Genomic DNA, 19,462 nt, shown 5'->3' on the forward strand with positions numbered 1-19,462 from the left:
CAGTCACTCAGTCGTGCCTGACTCTTTGCGACCCCATGGACTGCAGCATGCCAGGTCTCCCTGTCCATCACCAACTCCCAGACTTTACTCAAACTCATGTCCATTGAGTCGGTGCTGCCATCCAACCATCTCATCCTCTGTCGTCCCCTTCTCCTCCCGCCTTCAATCTTTCCCAGCATCAGGGTCTTTTCAAATGAGTCAGTTTTTCACATCAGGTGGCCAAAGTATAACCTTTAACTGACCCAACAAATATTTAGTGAGCACTTTCTATGTGTCAGACACTTTGTAAAGACCAAGAAGAACAAGAAATTTTAAAAATAAATCAGCCCTCGTGACCGTGCTTCCAGAGGTCGTGGGGGGCTTGGGCCTTCCTGGGCAAGTGCAAATAGCGGCAGTGGAGGCTTGAGAGGAAAGTTTGTTAGTGGAGGCAGCGGTAGAGGTCGCCACGTACAGTCCTTTACACGATAAATATTCTTGGGAACATCCTAAGTGCATATGAACATTTCACGAGGACAGTAAAAACAAGACATTGGAGGACCAATTTAGGCTTAGCAGTTACCTGGATACATCTGAGAGAATATTTTTATCTGAAGAAAGCAAATTTTGTTTGATACCTAACACAAGATTTCAATAAAAATGGAAACTTTGTATGTAAAAAAAATAAATAAATAAATAAATCAGGGGCCTTGTTTACCGAAACTTGGTCTCACCGTGTCGTTCTTTCTCTTACCTTCTGGCTGAATTATTCAGCCTCTTTTCTACACTGAATTTCCTCACTGAGCTATCCTTATTTCAGCCTCTTTTCTCCACTGAATTTCCTCACTGAGCTATCCTCATTTTATTACTCTTTATATCCTTAATTAACGTTTAATTAAGCAGTTGTTTCCTGATCTTCGCCTACGCCGTCTCTCCTTCGAATACCCTGGATCAGCCGGGGCTGGTCCCCGGCAAATCAGTATTCTGCCCCAAATCCAAAAAAATCTGCAAGGGAAACAAACACGGGGACGTGACGGCAAGCCGACACGCAGCGGTGCAAGCGTGCGCAGCCTGGGGACGAGATGGCAAGCGGACACGGAGCGGTCAGGAGTGTTTGGGGCATGGCCGGGCCTCTCTGAGAATCCCCCAAGAAGATCAGTGCAAAGCCTTCTCCATTTAGAACTACTGCCTTCAGCCATTTGAATAACACTGAAAAGCACTGAAGCATGTGAGACCATAGCACCCCCATCAGGGATCAAAGCCGTGCCCCTTGCAGTGGAAGCACAGTCTTAACCTCTGGACTGCCAGGGGACTCCCGATGTTCCTTTGCATTTTAAGTTTGGGATCAGAGTAGAGGACCATGTCTTAAAAAGTGTTTAGGGGAACTTAATCTAAAATTATGCTAAGTTGGGTTGGTGGAGGGTGAGCCATACATAAGGGGATGAAAGCCCTATTTCGGGTGGGCTTGATAATAATGCAAATGAAGATGGATATGAGAAAGAAGGTGAAACAAGAGTAGGGTTAGTATTTGATGAAATAAAACAGAACAAAACTGGAAAAAAAAATAATAAAAATAAAAATAAATCAATAAAACCTCCTTCTAGCCAGACCCATACAAATCCTAGCCTGCCTCACAATTGTCTGAGCTTTAGGAGGCTTTTAATAAATCAAACTGCTCTCTTCTCTGTATTTGGAATCAGCTGAAAATTAGTGACAGGAGTCAGGCAAATGGAAATTGAAACATCAATTTCCTTATTGTTGGAGTTTCACTGGCAAATGTGGCCAAGACCAACAGCCACCTGGGCTTCCTACTACTTCCCCTCATTTAAACCCAGAGGCTTTCTCTCCAGCTCTGTGTTTTTAAACCAAGTAGACTTTTATTCAGGAGCAAACTAGGTTTTAAATAGCTTTTGAAAGCTATTTTAGAGTGTTTAAATATGTACTGTGGTTAGTTGCTCAGTTGTCTCTGACTCTTTGCGACTGCATGGACTGTAGCCCATCAGGCTCCTCTGTCCATGGGGATTCTCCAGGCAAGAATACACAAGTGGGTTGCCACGCCCTCCTCCAGGGGATCTTCCCATGTTTAAATATGAAATTGCCTAAATTTGTATAATGCCTTGATTATAAACTCTTTCAAATATGACAACTTTCTCCAAAAGATCAACAAGTAAACCACTGCTAATTCAGCCTAGTGATGGAAATGAATCTGAATTGTACTTTAAAAAAAATCCACTTGTTGCTAGGATATTGTAACTAATCATAGGAAGGACTGATGGTTTAAAAAAAAAATAGGCAGGGACTTCTCTGGTGGTCCAGTGGCTAAGATTACCAAGCTCCCAATCAATGCAGGGGGCCCAGGTTCTATCCCTGGTCAGTGAACTAGATTCCACATGCTGCAACTAAGACCCAAGGCAACCACATAAAGAAATAAATAAATATTTTTTTTAAAGAGTGGGCAGATAATTCAGACGGGATTAAAAACTCTTCAAACTTTCTTTCCTCAGGTCCTGGTTGACATCCTTTTAAGGCAGAATGGCCCTGAATAACCATCTTTTCTATAGGTTTCCTTTGTCTTTTCCTAATATATTGAGCTAACGAAGAGACTGTGCCTCTTGTTACTGGTGTTGATACTGGCTCCTTTTCCAAGCGGAGGTCACAAACGTAGTCACAAAGCTGCTTCAAGTCCTTCTCCAGTAGGTATTTGCATAGCCGCACTATCTCCACGTACTTGTCCTAGTCCAGGGGTGCCATTTTAGAAATACAAAGCTCCAACGGAGGCGGCAGTATTGGTGGTGGTACTAGACACAGCAGCGGCGGAGGCCTGGAGGCCGAAGCTGGAACCCTCCCTACCTCACATCCACCAGTGAGAGGCATCCGGCCTGTGAGAGGCGTCTGCGTCTATGTATGGATGTGAGTTGGACCATAAAGAAAGCTGAGCACCCAAGAATTGATGCTTTTGAACTGTGGTGTTGGAGAAGACTCTTTTAAGAGTCTCTTGGACTGCAAGGAGATCAAACAGGTCAATCCTAAAGGAAATCAGTCCTGAATATTCATTGGAAGGACTGATGCTGAAGCTGAAGCTCCAATACTCTGGCCACCTGATGAGAAGAACTCACTGAAAAAGAACATGATGCTGGGAAGGATTGAAGGAAGGAGGAGAAGAGGACAATAGAGGATGAGATGGTTGGATGGCATCACCGACTCAATGGACATGAATTTGAGCAAGCTTTGGGAGTTGGTGATGGACAGGGAAGCCTGGCATGCTGCAGTCCATGGGTTGCAAAGCATCAGACATGACTGAGCAACTAAACTGACTGACTTTGCTTCTTGTAGGGTCGGACACAGCCCTGAAATGAGGTTATGAATGAGGAGACACGAGGATGCAGAGAGACTTGTTGTGTGCCTCTGCCCTCCCTTCCCAGCTGAAACCGCTTTCTCAGAGGAGCCCCATGGCTTCCTGAATCATCAAACTCAACAGAAGATATCGTTTCGATCTTCAAACTTTCTGTTATATTCAACACCTTCAGCCCCAGGCCTGGGTCCCACCACTACGGATTCTAATTTAATCAGTTCCACGATCCATATTTTTTTAAAAACTTCCTAAGTTATTTTTGTGATTGGTCAGAGAGCACTCTCCTTTTTGAAACTGCCCCTCTGGCTTTTCTGACCCCTTCAAATTATGTTTTTCTACTTCCTGAGCCCTCCCACTGCTCACCAGGGAAGCAAGAACTGCCTCCTCTGCCCCTGGTAACAGACATTCCCCCAGAACTAGGAATGGAAATGTGACCCAGGCTGGGAAACTCAAGTCCTTTCCCAGGGTTCCTCTAACTGAAGGGAAAATATATTTTTTAGTTAATTTATTTTTAATTGAAGGATAATTGCTTTACAATATTGTGTTGGTTTCTGCTGTACATCAACATGTATACATCAACATGCGTCAGCATACATACAACATGCCATATAGCAACATGAATCAGCCATAGGTATATACCAGGGCTTTCCTGGTGGCTCAGATGGTAAAGAATCTGCCTACAATGCAGGAAACCCGGCTTCTATCCCTGGGTCGGGAAGATTGCCTGGAGAAGGCAATGGGAACCCACTCTAGTTTCCTTGCCTGGAGAATTCCATTGACAGAGGAGCCTGGGGGGCTAGTCTATGGGGTCACAAAGGGTTGGACATGACTGAGTGACTAACACTTTCACTTTCATACGTATGTCAATGGGGAAGATTTGTCCTCTCAAGTTGCAAGTCTGAGAACATACCCCACGCTGCCCAATCTCGTACTCACTGCAGTGGTGAAAACTCATGGATGGTAGGAGACATGGAGGTCAACAGGCAGAAAGAAAGCCGGCTAAGGAGTGGGAGCTTGAGGGTGTGGACTGACTGCTCCTGGATCCAGTTGACCCTGAGGCACGATCTGTCCCTTTCCCTAGTTTGGTCACATGAACCCACACATTCTCCTTTTATACCTAAACTATTTTGAGATGGGTTTCTGTCACTTACAACCAACAAGCCCCTCCACAGTTCATCTCTTAGTTGGTTTCTTGGCCTCCTCACTGCACACATCAGTGAAATTAACTTTTAAAAATCAGAGCCCAAACCATCGCCTGTCTATCTCAAAAACCACTCAGTGCCCCACTGTCCTGGGATTAAGTACAACACCTTTCACAATATGTCCCCCCGTCTGACTTTCCAGACTGCATACAAGTGGCAAGTCAGGATCTGGTCATCCAGAACACCCTTCTACCTCTGCTGATTAAAATCTATTCAAGAAAAAGGAAAGAAGGAAGGTTCTCCTCCTTTTTCAAGATCCACTTCACTTTACTCTAAGAAGACTCTTCTAATAACTTCCTGCCTCCAAAGATGTAATTATATCCCTCCTCAGAACTAGAAGTTCTCGGTTCACATATTATTGAAGCCTGCCCCAACAGCAGTATCTAATGATCTCTGTCTCATTCTGTCTCAGATTCTGTGCTGCCTCATCTCAAGACCCTCTCTTTAAGGGCAAGACCATCACTGAGCTGCCAGAGTCAAAACTCTGAGGGTCACTTCCTCACCTCACCACCCATGCATTTACCAGGTCCACTCTAACTTTCCTCTTAATTATTCCTTAACCCAATCCCATTGTTCCTGCCACTCATCAGAACACTTAATATCTCTTACCCAGCCACTCCGATAGGTCTCCCAGCTGCCAACATTTTTCTTCTGCAATCTAGCTGCCCACTGACACCAGTAATCGTTCCAGTATGCAAATCTGATCATGCTCTGCTCTAGCTAAGAGAGTCAAGACCAAATTTCCTAGCAAGGCGGTTAAGCCCCCCACTGCCCAGTGACTTGGCTTTTGTCTGCCATCCCAGGCTCATTGCTCACCACTCCCCAAGAAGCACCAGCCAGACCAGACTGTTTGTGGCTCCCCTCAAATCTTGAGTGCTTTAATGCTGCTGGCCTTTGCACAGATGGTCCCCTCTGTCTGGGAACGCCTCCCTGGCCTCTGCCTGGTAAAGGTCTCATCCTTTAGGTAGTCCCTCCACTGAGAAATCTCCTTGGACTTCCCTAGGTAACAGCACTTCCACAAGCCCCAGCTTAATCTGGAAGGAGATGCTCCCTCTGCATGCCCAGTGCCTAGAACAAGGCCCAGCGCAGCACACAGGTACTCAGTAAGTTGATTTGTGATCACTCACCTAGACATCCTGGTGACATCCAGGATGTGTGAAGTCAAGACATCCTGGAGTGTGAAGCCAAGTGGGCCTTAGGAAGCATCACTATGAACAAAGCTAGTGGAGGTGATGGCATTCCAGCTGAGCTATTTCAAATCCTGAAAGATGATGCTGTGAAAGTGCTGCACTCAATATGCCAGAAAATTTGGGAAACTCAACAGTGGCCACAGGGCTAGAAAAGGTCAAGTTTTCATTCCAATCCCAAAGAAAAGCAATGCCAAAGAATGTGCTCTACAATTGGACTCATTTCACATGCTAGCAGGGTAATGTTCAAAATCCTTCAAGCTAGACTTCAATAATACATGAACCGAAAACTTCTAGATGTACAAGCTAGATTTAGATAAGGCAGAGGAACTAGAGATCAAATTGCCAACATCCACTGGATCACAGAAAAAGCAAGAGAATTCCAGAAAAATATCTACTTCTGCTTCATTGACTATGCTAAAACCTTTGATTTTGTGGATCACAACAAACTGTGGAAAATTCTTCAAGAGATGGGAATACCAGACCACCTTACCTATCTCCTGAGAAACCTCTATGCATGTCAAGAAGCAACAGTTACAACCAGACAATGGACTGGTTCCAAATTGGGAAAGGAGTTTGTCAAGGCTATATACTGCCACCCTGCTTATTTAACTTATATGCAGAGTACATCATGCGAAGTGCCAGGCTGGATGAAGCACAAGTTGGAATAAGACTGCAGGGAGAAATATCAATAACCTCAGATATGCAGATGATACTACTCTAATGGCAGAAAGCAAAGAGGAACTAAAGAGCCTTTTGATGAAAGTCAAAGAAAAGAGTGAAAAAGCTGGCTTAAAACTCAACATTCAAAAAATTAAGATGATGGCATCCAGTCCCATCACTTCACGGCAAACAGATGGAGGAAAAGTGGAAACAATGACAGACTTTTTTTCTTAGGCTTCAAAATCACTGTGGACAGTGTTGCAGTCATGAAATTAAAAGACATTTGCTCCTTGGAAGAAAAGCTATGACAAACCTAGACAGTATATTAAAAAGCTGAGATGTCACATTAATGACAAAGGTCCATATAGTCAAAGCTATGGTTTTTCCAGTAGTCATGTACAGATGTGAAAGTTGGACCATAAAGAATGCTGAGTGCCAAAGAATTGATGCTTTCGAATTGTGGTGTTGGAGAAGACTCTTGAGAGTCCCTTGGACTGCAAGGAGATCAAACCAGTCAATCCTAAAGGAAATCAGTCCTGAATATTCATTGGAAGGACTGATGCTGAAGCTGAAGCTCTAATACTTTGGCCACCTGATGCGAAGCACCAACTCATTGTAAAAGACCCTGATGCGTTCCCTCATTGGAAAGACTGGGGCCAAGAGAAGGGGACGACAGAGAATGAGATGGTTGGATGGCATAATCGACTCAATGGAGATGAGTTTGAGCCAACTCTGGGAGATAGTGAAGGACAGGAAAGCCTGGTGTGCTACCATCCATGGGTTTGGAAAGAGTCCAATATGACTGAAGAGAGTGAACAACAACAAAGATATCAGAATACTTTCTGGCAGAAAGCAGGCCTTGGATAACCATGGTACCTCACATAAGGCCCAACTTTGTGCTTGGTCAGCTTTACTGATGTGCAGTCAGGTCCTGCTGTATTCTTCACTCCACAGAAGCAAGATACCCTGTGGACACTGACATGCCATAAACACTTTGCTCTTACTTGCACAGCTGAGGTTAGGAGAGTGGCACTGGGACTAGACAGGTGCAAATCTCTGCTCCATCACTTACAGAGCAGTGTGTGTTCTGAACACGTGTTTCTAACTCTTTTGGACCTTGGCTTCCTCATCTGTAAGATGGAGCCAGCAGTTGTTACCTCGTTGGATTTTTTGGTGAAGACTAAAAAGAGAAAACACATTTGGTATGTCTGCACAAGTGCCTGGCACAGGTAGCCAGTAAATCTGTTGAATGAATGAGTTAGTGAATGAACGGCCCGTAGAATGGCAGCAATTCTTAAAGACACATCTCTCTAGTCCGTTTTCCAGAAAACCCAACATCTGGCTCCCAGTGAGTCCAGCCCTGACGCCCCTGAATCTGGGGTGCAGCCAAACCCCGCCCTCCCTGTTCCCGCTGCAGTTTCGCCAGCCCTGCGGCCGCTAATCACCAGGACCGGTCCCACCCCTAAACGTATTCTCCAATAGATCCCGGAAGGCCCCTCCTCGGGCTGCGGCCGCTGCATCTCATAGGCTTCCCGGCAGCTCTGCCCGCCCCTTTGACTACGTCATCTGCTCGGTGTACTGTGGGGCTTGTAGTATAGACAAAAGCAGCGCCCACCGCAGGGTTCACTTTGAGGGCTGTGACTCTGGCCTGGAGCTTGGGAGGAAGGAAGAGCGCCATTCCCCCATCTCACCTTTGGCTGATGAAGCCCAGGTTTCCCTGCTCTCCAGCGTAGAGCGCTGGGCCTGCCTGGACGCTAGTTACCAGCCACCTCCCAAGAAACAGGAGCATTTCGGTCAAACAATTCAGCATTCACTGAAATTTTAGATTTCAGTTTACAGTCGAGGTGACATTCATTTCCCACATTCTCATAAATGGACCTACGGGGCCACTGTGGGAAGAATGGGGGCAGCTCTGAAAAGCCAGCAGTGACTCCAGACTTCTCTGATTTCCTGGAAGAACCCACTGCAGAACTAGCAATCCTGAATTTATCCAAACCCTGTTACTCCTTGGAAGGAAAGTTATGACCAACTTAGATAGCATATTAAAAAGCAGAGACATTATTTTGCCAACAAAGGTCCGTCTAGTCAAGGCTATGGTTTTTCCAGTGGTCATGTATGGATGTGAGAGTTGGACTATGAAGAAAGCTGAGTGCAGAAGAATTGATGCTTTTGAACTGTGGTGTTGGAGAAGACTCTTGAGAGTTCCTTGGACTGCAAGGAGATCCAACCAGTCCATCCTAAAGGAGATCAGTCCTGGGTGTTCTTTGGAAGGACTGATGTTAAAGCTGAAACTCCAATACTTTGGCCACCTCATGTGAAGAGTTGACTTGTTGGAAAAGACTCTGATGCTGGGACGGATTGGAGGCAGGAGGAGAAGGGGACAACAGAGGATGAGATGGCTGGATGGCATCACTGACCCGATGAACCTGAGTTTGAGTGAACTCCAGGAGTTGGTGATGGACAGGGAGGCCTGGCATGCTGTAATTCATGGGGCTGCAAAGAGTTGGACATGACTGAGTGACTGAACTGAACTGTGAACTTTGTCTATTTCAAACTGTATTGTCGCTTAAAATCATGCAAGCTATCAGTGGCTCCCCATTGCCTGAGATATAAAAATTTATACCCCTCAGGGCTTTCCTGATAGCTCAGTTGGTAAAGAATCCACCTGCAATGCAGGAGACCCTGGTTCCATTCCTCAGTCAGGAAGATCCCCTGGAGAAGGGATAGGCTACCCACTCCAATCTTCTTGGTCTTCCCTTGTGGCTGTGCTGGGAAAGAATCCACCTGCAATGTGGGAGACCTGGGTTCGATACCTGGGTTGGGAAGATCCCCTGGAGGAGGGAAAGGCTACCCACTCCAGTATTCCTGCCTGGAGAGTTCCATGGAGTGTATAGTCCACAGGGTTGCAAAGAGTCAGACATGACTGAGCGACTTTCACTTTCACTTTAGCTAGGCATATAAGTTGCTTCATAGCTATTTTGTATTTATTTATGCTAGGAAAGATTGGGGGCAGGAGGAGAAGGGGATGACAGAGGACGAGATGGTTGGATGGCATCACCAACTCAACGGACATGGGTTTGGGTGAACTCCAGGAGTCGGTGATGGACAGGGAGGCGTGGCGTGCTGTGGTTCATGAGGTTGCAAAGAGTTGGACATGACTAAGCGACTGAACTGAACTGATGTTAAATGTAACTGATGTTACATTTAACATTTCTCAACATTTGCTGCATATGAGAATTCCCTGGGGAGCTGTATAAAATATTGGTATCTGTGTTCCACCCTGACTTGCGAATCTTGGGTAGAATGTGCCGGCTTTCTGTTTCAGAGCTCCCAGGCTGATTTTGTGCAACCAGGGTTGCAGAACCCCTGGTTTGAGAATCACTAGTTTACTGCCTGTCAACACTGCTGGGACCCATTTCCACGGATCCGAGCCTTTGCTCTTCAGTTTCCTCTGTTTCAAGTGGCTTTCTTTCCTTTTCCTGCCTGGCTGCCGGTCATCCTGACTGGCTAAGTGCAACTGCTTCTCGTTTTCCTCCCTGTCCTCCAACAGATTCCTTCCTCCTGTAGCACTTTCTACATGCTCCTTTTCTAGTGGCAATGGAGTTATTAATATTTGGTTACTTTTCTGCCTTCCTGGAAAGGCTGTCCCTGGGTCAGAATCTCTGGGGTGGGCCTCAGGCATCAGCTATTTCTTAAGCCTGATAGGTGATTCTGATCCATGACCCTCAATGGAATTTAGGCTCGCAAAAGCACCAGGTACAGTAAGCATTGATAATTTTTGTTGCATGGAATCGATGAAGTATCTCTTGTTCTTAAGGCAATCATATTGTTGCAGCTAGTTGCCTTTGATTCCCCTGGAAAGCTAAGCACCCCTGTGTTGAGGTATCCTCTTCTTCATTCATTACTTATTCATTCATCCAGCAAATAGTGTACACCCTAACAAAGCCCTGGGGACTCAGGAGTAAATTTAATAAAACATAGTTACCACCCTCTGGGACCTAGAATCTATTAATATATTAGTTATAACATAGTTATTATTATCATTTCTTCTGAATAATAATTGGAATTTTCCCCTTCTAGATACTATTCGATATCCACAGGTGAGGAGATATCTTATTTCCTTATATCCTGAGTATGTTGCTGGCACACTGAGGACATCCTGTAAATGTTTATTGAATCAAGGTACCACATTTCATTGCACTTGTCACAATTTATTTGTGTGATTATCTGATTAATGACTATCTGTTCTATGAGCTATAAATCCCCTGAGAACAGGAGCTGAATCTATTTTGCCTGCCATGCCTGACACAAGGCCTGGCCAGAGTAGGTGTTCAATGATCATGGCTAAGTAAATACACAAATGCATATAAGGCACCATTAAGAAACAGAAATGAAATCTCCCAATCAAATATCCACTCCCTTCTCCCTCCATACTCTTCCCCCCAAAGATAATTTTATTCCTGAGCATTAGGGTTTCAAGCTAGAGTGAGCATGAGCCCCAACTGAGATGATGCTTCTCTTACTTACTTACAGGTTGACCTGGGCCTCTACTTCAGGGTCTTTAGCCGGCCACGTCTGCAGGGGCTGGATGCCAAAGGACAGAGAGGACTTGGCTTTCCACATGAGGGTCTGTGCCATCTGATTCCCGCAGGGCCCTTTCGTCAGAGGGTCCATCAGGGGGCCTGGAGGCTGCAGTGCTGTACTGAAGCAGAGGGGTTGGGAAAGGCACTGAGGACAGAGTAGAACACGGGCCAGTGCTGGCCTGTTCCCTCCCTGGGGGCCAGCCCGTCAGTAATAAGGGGTGAAGACAAGACACTCCCAAGATCCAGGTGCCCCACCAAGACTGCACCAAACCCTTACTGCACACTGTGACATCACGGCCATAGAACCATCCAAATCCTATCACATCCCTTAGCAATGAGTGGAGGCCTCCACACTCCCAGGCAGTGGAGTCGAAGGCACAAGGAGGACAGTGAGTATGTGAACCATCACAGACTTATTTAGAAAAAGGCAGCATCCGCTGGGGAAGGGAAAGCTCGGTCTGGAGTACCTGCAGAGGATGGACCTCATAGCCATCGGTGTTTAGTCCAGGAGTGCCTGGTTTATCTCCCAACTTCCAATTAAAACAGCCAAGAAGAGCCATAAAAAGAGCCTATGCTGGCAACAACGCTGTAGTCAAAAGGACCAAAGTCACATTTCAAGAGTAATGGCATAGAGGAAGTAAGCAGTAACCACTTGTTGAATTAACGAATGGATGGTTTATGGGAAGAAATTGAGAAATGCATTGCTGAAACAAGCCTGTTTCTTTCTCCGGTGACACAGTGAGGAAGGTGGGAAGGTGATTCTGGGACAAAAGAGGTCAGCTTTGTTAGGAAATGTAAGCATCCCGCTTTTTCTGATTGGAATTATTTTCTGAGCCAATCAACAGCATTCTTCCCTCATCTCTACCTAAAGTGACACACAAATCCAAAGCAAAGAAAATCCAACTACTTGGAAATGGAAAAATAAAAATCAATCTTAGCTAACACTTATGTCAAAAGGGACTCTTTATACTGTCTTCTCAATAAACGCTGTGATGAGGCAAAAGACAAGAGCCTTGGTGGTCTTATTAGTGAGGAAGAGGCCTCTGACAGGGAGCCCCCATCCTGCTGCCGGGTTTAGATGCCAAGAGAAGTGACTCCACACAGCCTGGGTGTTTGGAGCCAGATGGGCACTACCCACTCCCAAGCTGCTACAGTGGTACCAATTATAGGCTGCAGGCATGTTGCAAAAGAAAAAAGGTCACTCTTGCCAAGTTTATAAGTGATGACCCAGCTCCCCCCATCACCTTGCCTGGGTCTGAGAACACAAGCTACATACCTGACCCAGACTGCTGGATAATCTTACCCTAGCTGGCTTCAGGCCACTTATCTTGGAAGCAGCTCAACAGACACGAAAGGCTCAAGCCTTCCACGTACGACAAATGGCAAGGAGGGAAGGTTCTGGTATGTTTGTTGTCAGTTATTCTTTACTCATTGGTACTTCAAGTCTTCCAAAACCCAGAGTCCTAGGGGTTATGGCTGCCTTAGCAATAAACAAACAAATAATGAAGCAGGGTTCTGGGTGAGAGGCACAGTTTTTCTTTGAACCCTCTATAGATTTTTCTAAATTACAAAAATAACAGTTGTATGCAAAAGATTTATTAAGAAAATGTTCCTTTCTCAATTATGCAAGGTTTTTTTTAAAAAGGAAAGAGAGTGCTCCTGTAAGAAACCGATAAGGGAATGAAGGAAGCCGGATGGGGAGGTGAGGTTTCATTGTCAGGCGAAGTCCTGTGAAGGAACAGCTTCAACTCAAGTGGAGGCAGGCTGTCCCATGCAGTAGCATCGTGCCACATGTGACCACTGAGCAAGGAAATGCAGGCAGGGAAAGTAAGACATGCGCATGTGAAACACACACCGGACTTTGAAGACTTAGTACGAATAAAAAAGGATGCAGACTGTCTCAATAATTTTTATGTTGACTACATGTTGAAGATAAAAGTGTATGGATTTTAATGTGGCTAGAAAATGTAAAATCACATACAGAGCTGGCTTTTCAATCTGCTTGAGGTCGGTTATGCATCAGAGTTGTCCCACCTGCGACGAGGAGCCGAGGGCCCTGGGTCACGGGGTGGGGGCTGTAAACTCCAGGCACGTGGTGCTCTCTGCACAGGTGGGCAGAGCAGCTGCAGTAAGCGCGAGGGTAGCCCACCTAGGAAGGGTGGCCACCCAGGTGTGGGTGGTAGGGCAAAAGTGCACTGAAGAGGGGAGGGGAGAAGATTCCAGAAATGGTGAAGGGATCTGATGGTATGCATGACACCCCCACTTCCGATCCCTTACCTCTCCCAGTTCAGTTTGGTATGATTCCCATCACTCCTCTGTCTACATATTCACAACTTTTATGTGACATATGTACTGAGACTATAATAGCGCTCTGTAATTTGCTCTTCTCTCTAATCCAGTCTTGGATATCTTTGTAAATCAGTAAATACAGATACATCTTTAACATGGAACATTACAGAAGGAAATACCTCCTATGTTTATTATATTCTTTTAATCTTTAAATACTAAGATTTTTTCATTGTTTTAGCATGTCTAGCCCTTTCATCTTTAAAATTATGTTTAGAAACACTTAAATGTTAGTTCTTTTAAACCTTTTCCACTGTTTAATTTTGTCTTTTTGCCTAACTTTACTCTTTGAGTTTTTGAGTTTTTTATACTCTCATCTAATTTTTTAGCTTCATTGTTTAACTGTTCAGATGCTGTCTCATCACTGTTAATTTTAATCCTTTCCTCATTTGTTATCTTTTCTAGTCTTAATTTTCTAATATAAAAAAATGTACGTTCCTCTTAATCGTCTGACTTATTTTATCTTTCTTGTCTCACTATTTAAAATATTCAGCAGAGGAAGAACTTCTTGGAAAGATGGCAGAGGAAGTGCTCATCTGCATAACTCCTTGGAACCCATGGAAATGAGCAAAAATAGCCCAATACACAGAAGAAAAGCTACTGGAACAAGAGAAGGGAGAAACTCCATGCTGTAATTCTGAAGATCTGCTGTATGGGCAAGAACGTTCTAAAGGCCGACAGTGCCTGATCTGGAGGCATGAGGCCCGGAAGCATGAGCAGCACTGGGCAGAAGGTGTTTGTTCTTTTTTCTTTTTCATGGGCCCAGCTTTCTAAAAAGAAGCGGAGGCCTAATCTGAGGAAAGGCTGAAGGAGAGAAGGAAGAGTACATCTTAAGAGCCATTTGAACCTCTCAAAAGATATTACCCAAGTACATTTGAGCCCACTAAACAAAGGCCCGTGAACCATGGGGAACCCCACTGACCTAGGCCCTCTTTGGAGGAGCCTGTTTGCCCTGAAGTGAGTAGAGGATGGAGAGCTGAACATTCAAGGGAAGACCTGCCATGGGGTCACATATACCACAGGCACAGGGGACTCTGCAGACAGGAGGACAGGGTGGGGAGAGAGTAAAACCAGACAGCATGTCCCCATTGCCTCTGTCCCCTTCCCACTTCCCAAGAAACATCAAAGCCAGACCTCCAGCACCAGCTCTGAAAGAGAAGATGCACCATCGCTCAGAGAAGCTGGGGTCAAGGTTAATCTACCCATATTATCAGTGGGTAAATGCAGACCCAGACAGAGGTGCTTCTACCCAAGATGAACATGCAGGAGAAAACTAGCACAGGACCTGTGAAAAGAGGTTTATAAAAGACAGATAAGAGTATAGATGAGAAGATTTTTTTTTAAATAGAAATCAAAGGAAACATAACAATAGCTTGGTTTTCTCAAAAAAAAAAAAAAAAAAGAGAGAGAGACAGTAAGAACTCAAAACAAAAGATCAGATGATACCATAGACAGACTTTTCAAGGTTCTAGTAAAAATCCCAGACTGTGGCAGGAAAGGGGTTGGTTCACAGTGTGGAGGTGCTTTCTGGGAGGGGAGTGGGCCTGAAGGGGAGGAAATGAGGGTGCCTGTGAGTGAATCTCCTGCGTGGGGCTGTGTATGTGTGTGCTTTCTTCCTGGACTGGGGATGGTCCTCAGATGCACACAGCTTACAGTCTTCTCCTCTGTGACTCCCAAGCCCTTAGGACGACTCAAGCATCCGTATCATGAGTCTAAAGGGATTGCTGTTGTTGTTCAGTCGCTCATTTGTGTCCGACTCTTTGCGACCCCATGGACTGCAGCCTGCCAGGCTTCCCTTCACCATCTCCCAGAGCTTGCTCAAACTCATGTCCATTGAGTCGGTGATGCCATCCAACACAACTGTGGCACGAGTGCTGTTTCATACGCTGGGAGGTGGACCCCTGAAGGCAGCAATGTGGCACACAAGGCAACAGCATCTCAGTTCTGGCTCCTTCCACAGGGATGACAGCTCCTTTGGTGCAGCTGCATGGGTCCCTGAGCTGCACCCATAATTCCACAAGGAACATGGGAAACTTCTGAAAGCCACACATACTCCTTTGTGTTCTATTTATTTTTTCGATCTGGGCCATTTTAAAAGTCTTTATTGAATTTGTTACAATATTGTTTCTGTTTCATGTTTTGGGGTTTTGGCTAGGAAGCATATGGGATCTTAGCTTCCTGACCAGGGATCGGACCAGAGATTGAAACTGCCTCACCCACACTGGAAGGCGAAGTCTTACCCACTGGACTGCCAGGAAGTCCTTCCCTTACGTTCTTGATCTTGTATCTTATTTCCTGTTCAGATTGTTGGCTGAAGACAACCTTAGTTGCACAAGTCTTCATTCTTGCTTGTCGGAAAACCATGATCAGCTTTTGGGGTCTGAGCCGGCTCAGCAGCCAAAGGAGCAGTAATTCCCACAGAGCTGGGGGCCCCGAGGAGACTTCTATCCTGAAGGAAACTGTCTCCTCTCACACAGTCACTCCCCATCTTGCCACTTTCTTCCTCTGCAGCACTCAGTGCCCTGGGAGTCATCCCAGCTACTGGTACCCTGTCTGCCTCCCACCACTCCCCCCACTAAATGTTAGCTCCATGAGAACAGGGCCCCATCTGCCTTGTTCATGGTGTACCCCGAGTGCCTAGCACAGAGAAGGGCTCGAAAAATATATGTTGAATGAATACGTGGCTATGAGAAAATGTAAAAATATGTGGAACGAGTTCATTCGGAATAGAGAGACTTCATGGGGCTGTTTTGGCTCTTTTTGAATGAGGTCACTGGTGACCCCGGTCAGAGCACTGTGGGACCTGCTCTATTTCTTTATCCATCTCTGACAGGCAGCTGGTCCGTGAGGACTGTGACAAGTGCAGGGAGCAAAAGGAATCCATCTGCCAGGCATCAACCAGGCCTGATGTATGGCACTGATGCTAGGAAAGCCTTAATGGCTGGCAGCGCTTCTAAAGGCACTTTTCTCTCTGGTCATAAAATGTGAGACAGGAATTTATGTCCTAGCTTTCATTTGTATTAAAACTATGGAATCACTGACATTTAACGGTTGTAAAGTCATCTGAGGCTTGATTTCCCAGTTTTACCTCCTCGCCCACTAAGACGGCTCCAAGACTGGCGTGCCAGCTACGCAGCAGCACACCAGTGTGTACTACCAACTTTGGATCAGTGTGTCTTATTTATATTTGCTGTGATTGAAGAAAGATGCTGTCAGTGGCAGATACTTTGGAACAATCGCAAAAGTTGGAAGGCTGAGACATAATTTCTTAACCTGCTTGGCAGTTTAGGGTTCTGGATGTGATTTAGAGTCCACACTCTAAGTCAGAGGCACTCGTGAGAGACCGATCGGAGCTGGGCAGATGAAAAGAGAGGACACAGGGCACCAGCTTGCTTTTGGAGATCATGACAGAGCTGGTGTGGTCCTAGAGTCAGCAGCGTCTTGACTCTCTGGGTTTCTGAGGGAGCAGGGGCAGCTTTGGGGATCAAAGCCGGGTTGGTTCTGCTGCTGGCTTTGGTGGCAGCTGCTTCTTGATGGATCAGCTTCTTGTTATGCAGTGGCAGCCTCCCTGGTCATTGCAGAGCACAGTGGTTTTGGGGACAGGAGTTGTGCCTGGGAGCTCAGGCTAGAGTCTGCTCTCCGGCCCTGCCAACAAGTCTGTAAGCACTTAATTTCCTGTATTGCTATTAAATCTCATTCTGCTTCTACCAGGTGGAGTGGGTTCTGTTGTCTGCAACAGATTACTGACCGATAGGCCTTACATAGTGATGTGTGTCTCACTGGGTTTTGAGCTTAACAGTTCATGTGACCCTGTGCAGAGTGCAGAGTATGCACAGTCTTCAGGTGGGAGCAATGGTACAATCTCCAGTGGGCAAGAAAAAGAAACTGTGTACTTTGAAGGGAAAACATAGGCATTTGGCCTTGAGAATTTAAAAGAGCTTGCTCACAGCACTAGGCCTTTCTGCTCCAATCAGCAAAGAGGTGCTAAAAGGCAACCAAAAGAACACGCACTAACTGTGGACACTTCTAAAGTCACTGCTACTCCAGAGCAATGACTCTGTGATCACTCCCCGCAACTTGCTTCATGTTGTCTTCAGCCTTTTCCAGGTGTGTCACCAAAAACTGTTGTATCCAGAAGTGTACCGAAATCACAGAAGAGTTGAGAAATACCAGTCTATCCTATGGGCTTGCTTCCCAGGCTCCCCAGGTAGCACTAGTGGTAAAGAACCCGCCTGCCCGTGCAGGAGACATAAGAGGAAAGTTTCATCCCTGGGTCAGGAAGATCCCCTGGAGAAGGTAATGGCAACCCATTCCATTACTCTTGCCTGGAGAATCCCATGGACAGAGGAGCCTGGTGGGCTACAGTCAGTCCATGGGGTCACAAAGAGTTGGAAATGACCGAAACAACTGAGCACACACACAGGCTAAAGGATAGATGGTTTAATGTCTCCACAATAAAAACTTTACTACATCTCGAGGTCGTCATGTTAGTTTAGGCTGCACTGGCCACTGGATTTGTGTATTGAATCCAGTCTGTTTTATTATCCCTTGTACCCACTGTGATTTTAGGTCTAGCCCGGGGTCATGCAGATAGAGGGCCTAATTCCTTGTTCATATTCAGTTCAGTCAGTTCAGTTGCTCAATCGTGTCCAACTCTCTGCGACCCCATGAACCATAGCATGCCAGGCCTCCCTGTCCATCACCAACTCCCAGAGTTTACCCAACTCATGTCCATCGAGTGGGTGATGCCATCCAACCATCTTATCCTTTGTCGTCCCCTTCTCCTCCTGCCCTCAATCTTTCCCAGCATCACGGTCTTTTCAAATGAGTCAGCTCTTCGCATGAAGTGGCCAAAGTATTGGAGTTTCAGCTTCAACATCAGTCCTTCCAATGAACACTCAGGACTGATCTCCTTTAGGATGGACTAGTTGGACTTCCTTGCAGTCCAAGGGACTCTCAAGAGTCTTCTCCAACACCACCGTTCAAAAGCATCAATTCTTCAGCGCTCAGCTTTCTTTACAGTCCAACTCTTACATCCATACATATTACATCCTTTCAAATGTGAGAGGGCAGCTATTATATCCTCTGTGAATTTTCTTTCTTTCAAGTAAAACACCTCCCCCTCCCCCGCCCAAGAATCTTTTTTTCTTTACTGGATCATTCCCACCAGACATAAATATCTTTATTAAACAAAAGCAGAACACACCAAAACAAAAAAACAAACAGTTTCAACTCACACCCCCTCCGGCCCTGCAAAGAGTTGACTGGGCTCACTGTTTCCAGTTCTGTCCTTTCATTGTCTCTTGAAGCCAGTCCAGTGCAACTTTCACCCTCATTGTTCTAAAGAAGCAGTTCTTGTCAAAGGCCATCTGTGACCCACATGATGCTAAGCCAATGGTCAATTCCTGGCTCTTCATTGGATGACCCAGCAGCAACATTTGACACAGAAAAATCATAACCTCTTTCTGTTTTTCAAAACTATTTATTTACACTAATTTCCTCCTTCCCCCAAATTAAATTAGATCGTGTAGCCATGCTACACAGTGGTTTCACATATAAGTCTCAAAATCTAACTTTTATTTGGGGCTTATGTGAACAGTTAAGCTAAGTCCATCAAATCAGAGTCATCCTTCTCACTAATAAAGTTTGTTTATCGATTCCCTTTTCCTAAAATCTCCTGGTATTCCACACATTTTTCTCACAATGTCTTTACCTTTCCCTATTTCTCTGCGATTCACAGAACAAAACAAAAACCTTGATGCATTCTTTCACAGCTTTCCCACCTGAGAGTCCACATCTGCACTGTCCAGTAAGGCATGCACAAACCACACACGGCTCTGGAGCACTTAAAATGTGGCCGCTCTGAACTAAAATGCTGAAGCAGAAAATATACACCAGATTTCAAAAAGAAAAGGAAATTACCTTAATTATTTGTAATAATGAGTATATGTTAAAATGGTAATATCTGGGGTATACTGAGTTAAATAAAATAAGTTACTGAAATTAAATTTTATTATTATTATTTTTTTACCTTTTAAAATATGGCTACTACTGGATTTCCCTGGTGGTACAGTGGATAAGAGTCTGCCTGCCAAGGCAGGGGACACAAATTTAATCCCTGGTCCAGGAAGATTCTGCATGCTGCTGCTGCTG

The 19,462-nt window shown here is 45.4% G+C and overlaps 1 protein-coding gene across 13 annotated transcripts in view; it reads right to left on the reverse strand.

The window, feature by feature from the left end:
- GARNL3 (GTPase activating Rap/RanGAP domain like 3) overlaps positions 1–19,462 on the reverse strand; it is a 164,738-nt gene that overhangs the window by 134,350 nt on the left and 10,926 nt on the right. For 6 of the 13 annotated variants that reach the window (XR_015136315.1, XR_015136314.1, XR_015136313.1 and 3 more), the window contains exon 2: positions 10,912–11,082. The exons of 1 other annotated variant lie outside the window; for it this stretch is intronic. Coding sequence is in view for 3 of the 12 variants with exons in the window: in XM_086325051.1 (XP_086181177.1) it covers positions 10,912–11,082 (171 nt within the window). In the remaining 9 variants the exon portion in view is untranslated. Of the gene's footprint in view, positions 1–10,907; positions 11,083–11,430; positions 11,550–19,462 lie in introns of all 13 variants that reach the window. 6 more of the 13 variants (XM_086325060.1, XM_086325054.1, XM_086325059.1 and 3 more) reach the window with 4 other exon arrangements.

Source organism: Bos grunniens, chromosome 11 (genome assembly GCF_055505025.1).
Source record: "Bos grunniens cultivar Pamir isolate PY7600 chromosome 11, Bosgru_T2T1.0, whole genome shotgun sequence".
Taxonomy (NCBI): domain Eukaryota; kingdom Metazoa; phylum Chordata; class Mammalia; order Artiodactyla; family Bovidae; genus Bos; species Bos grunniens.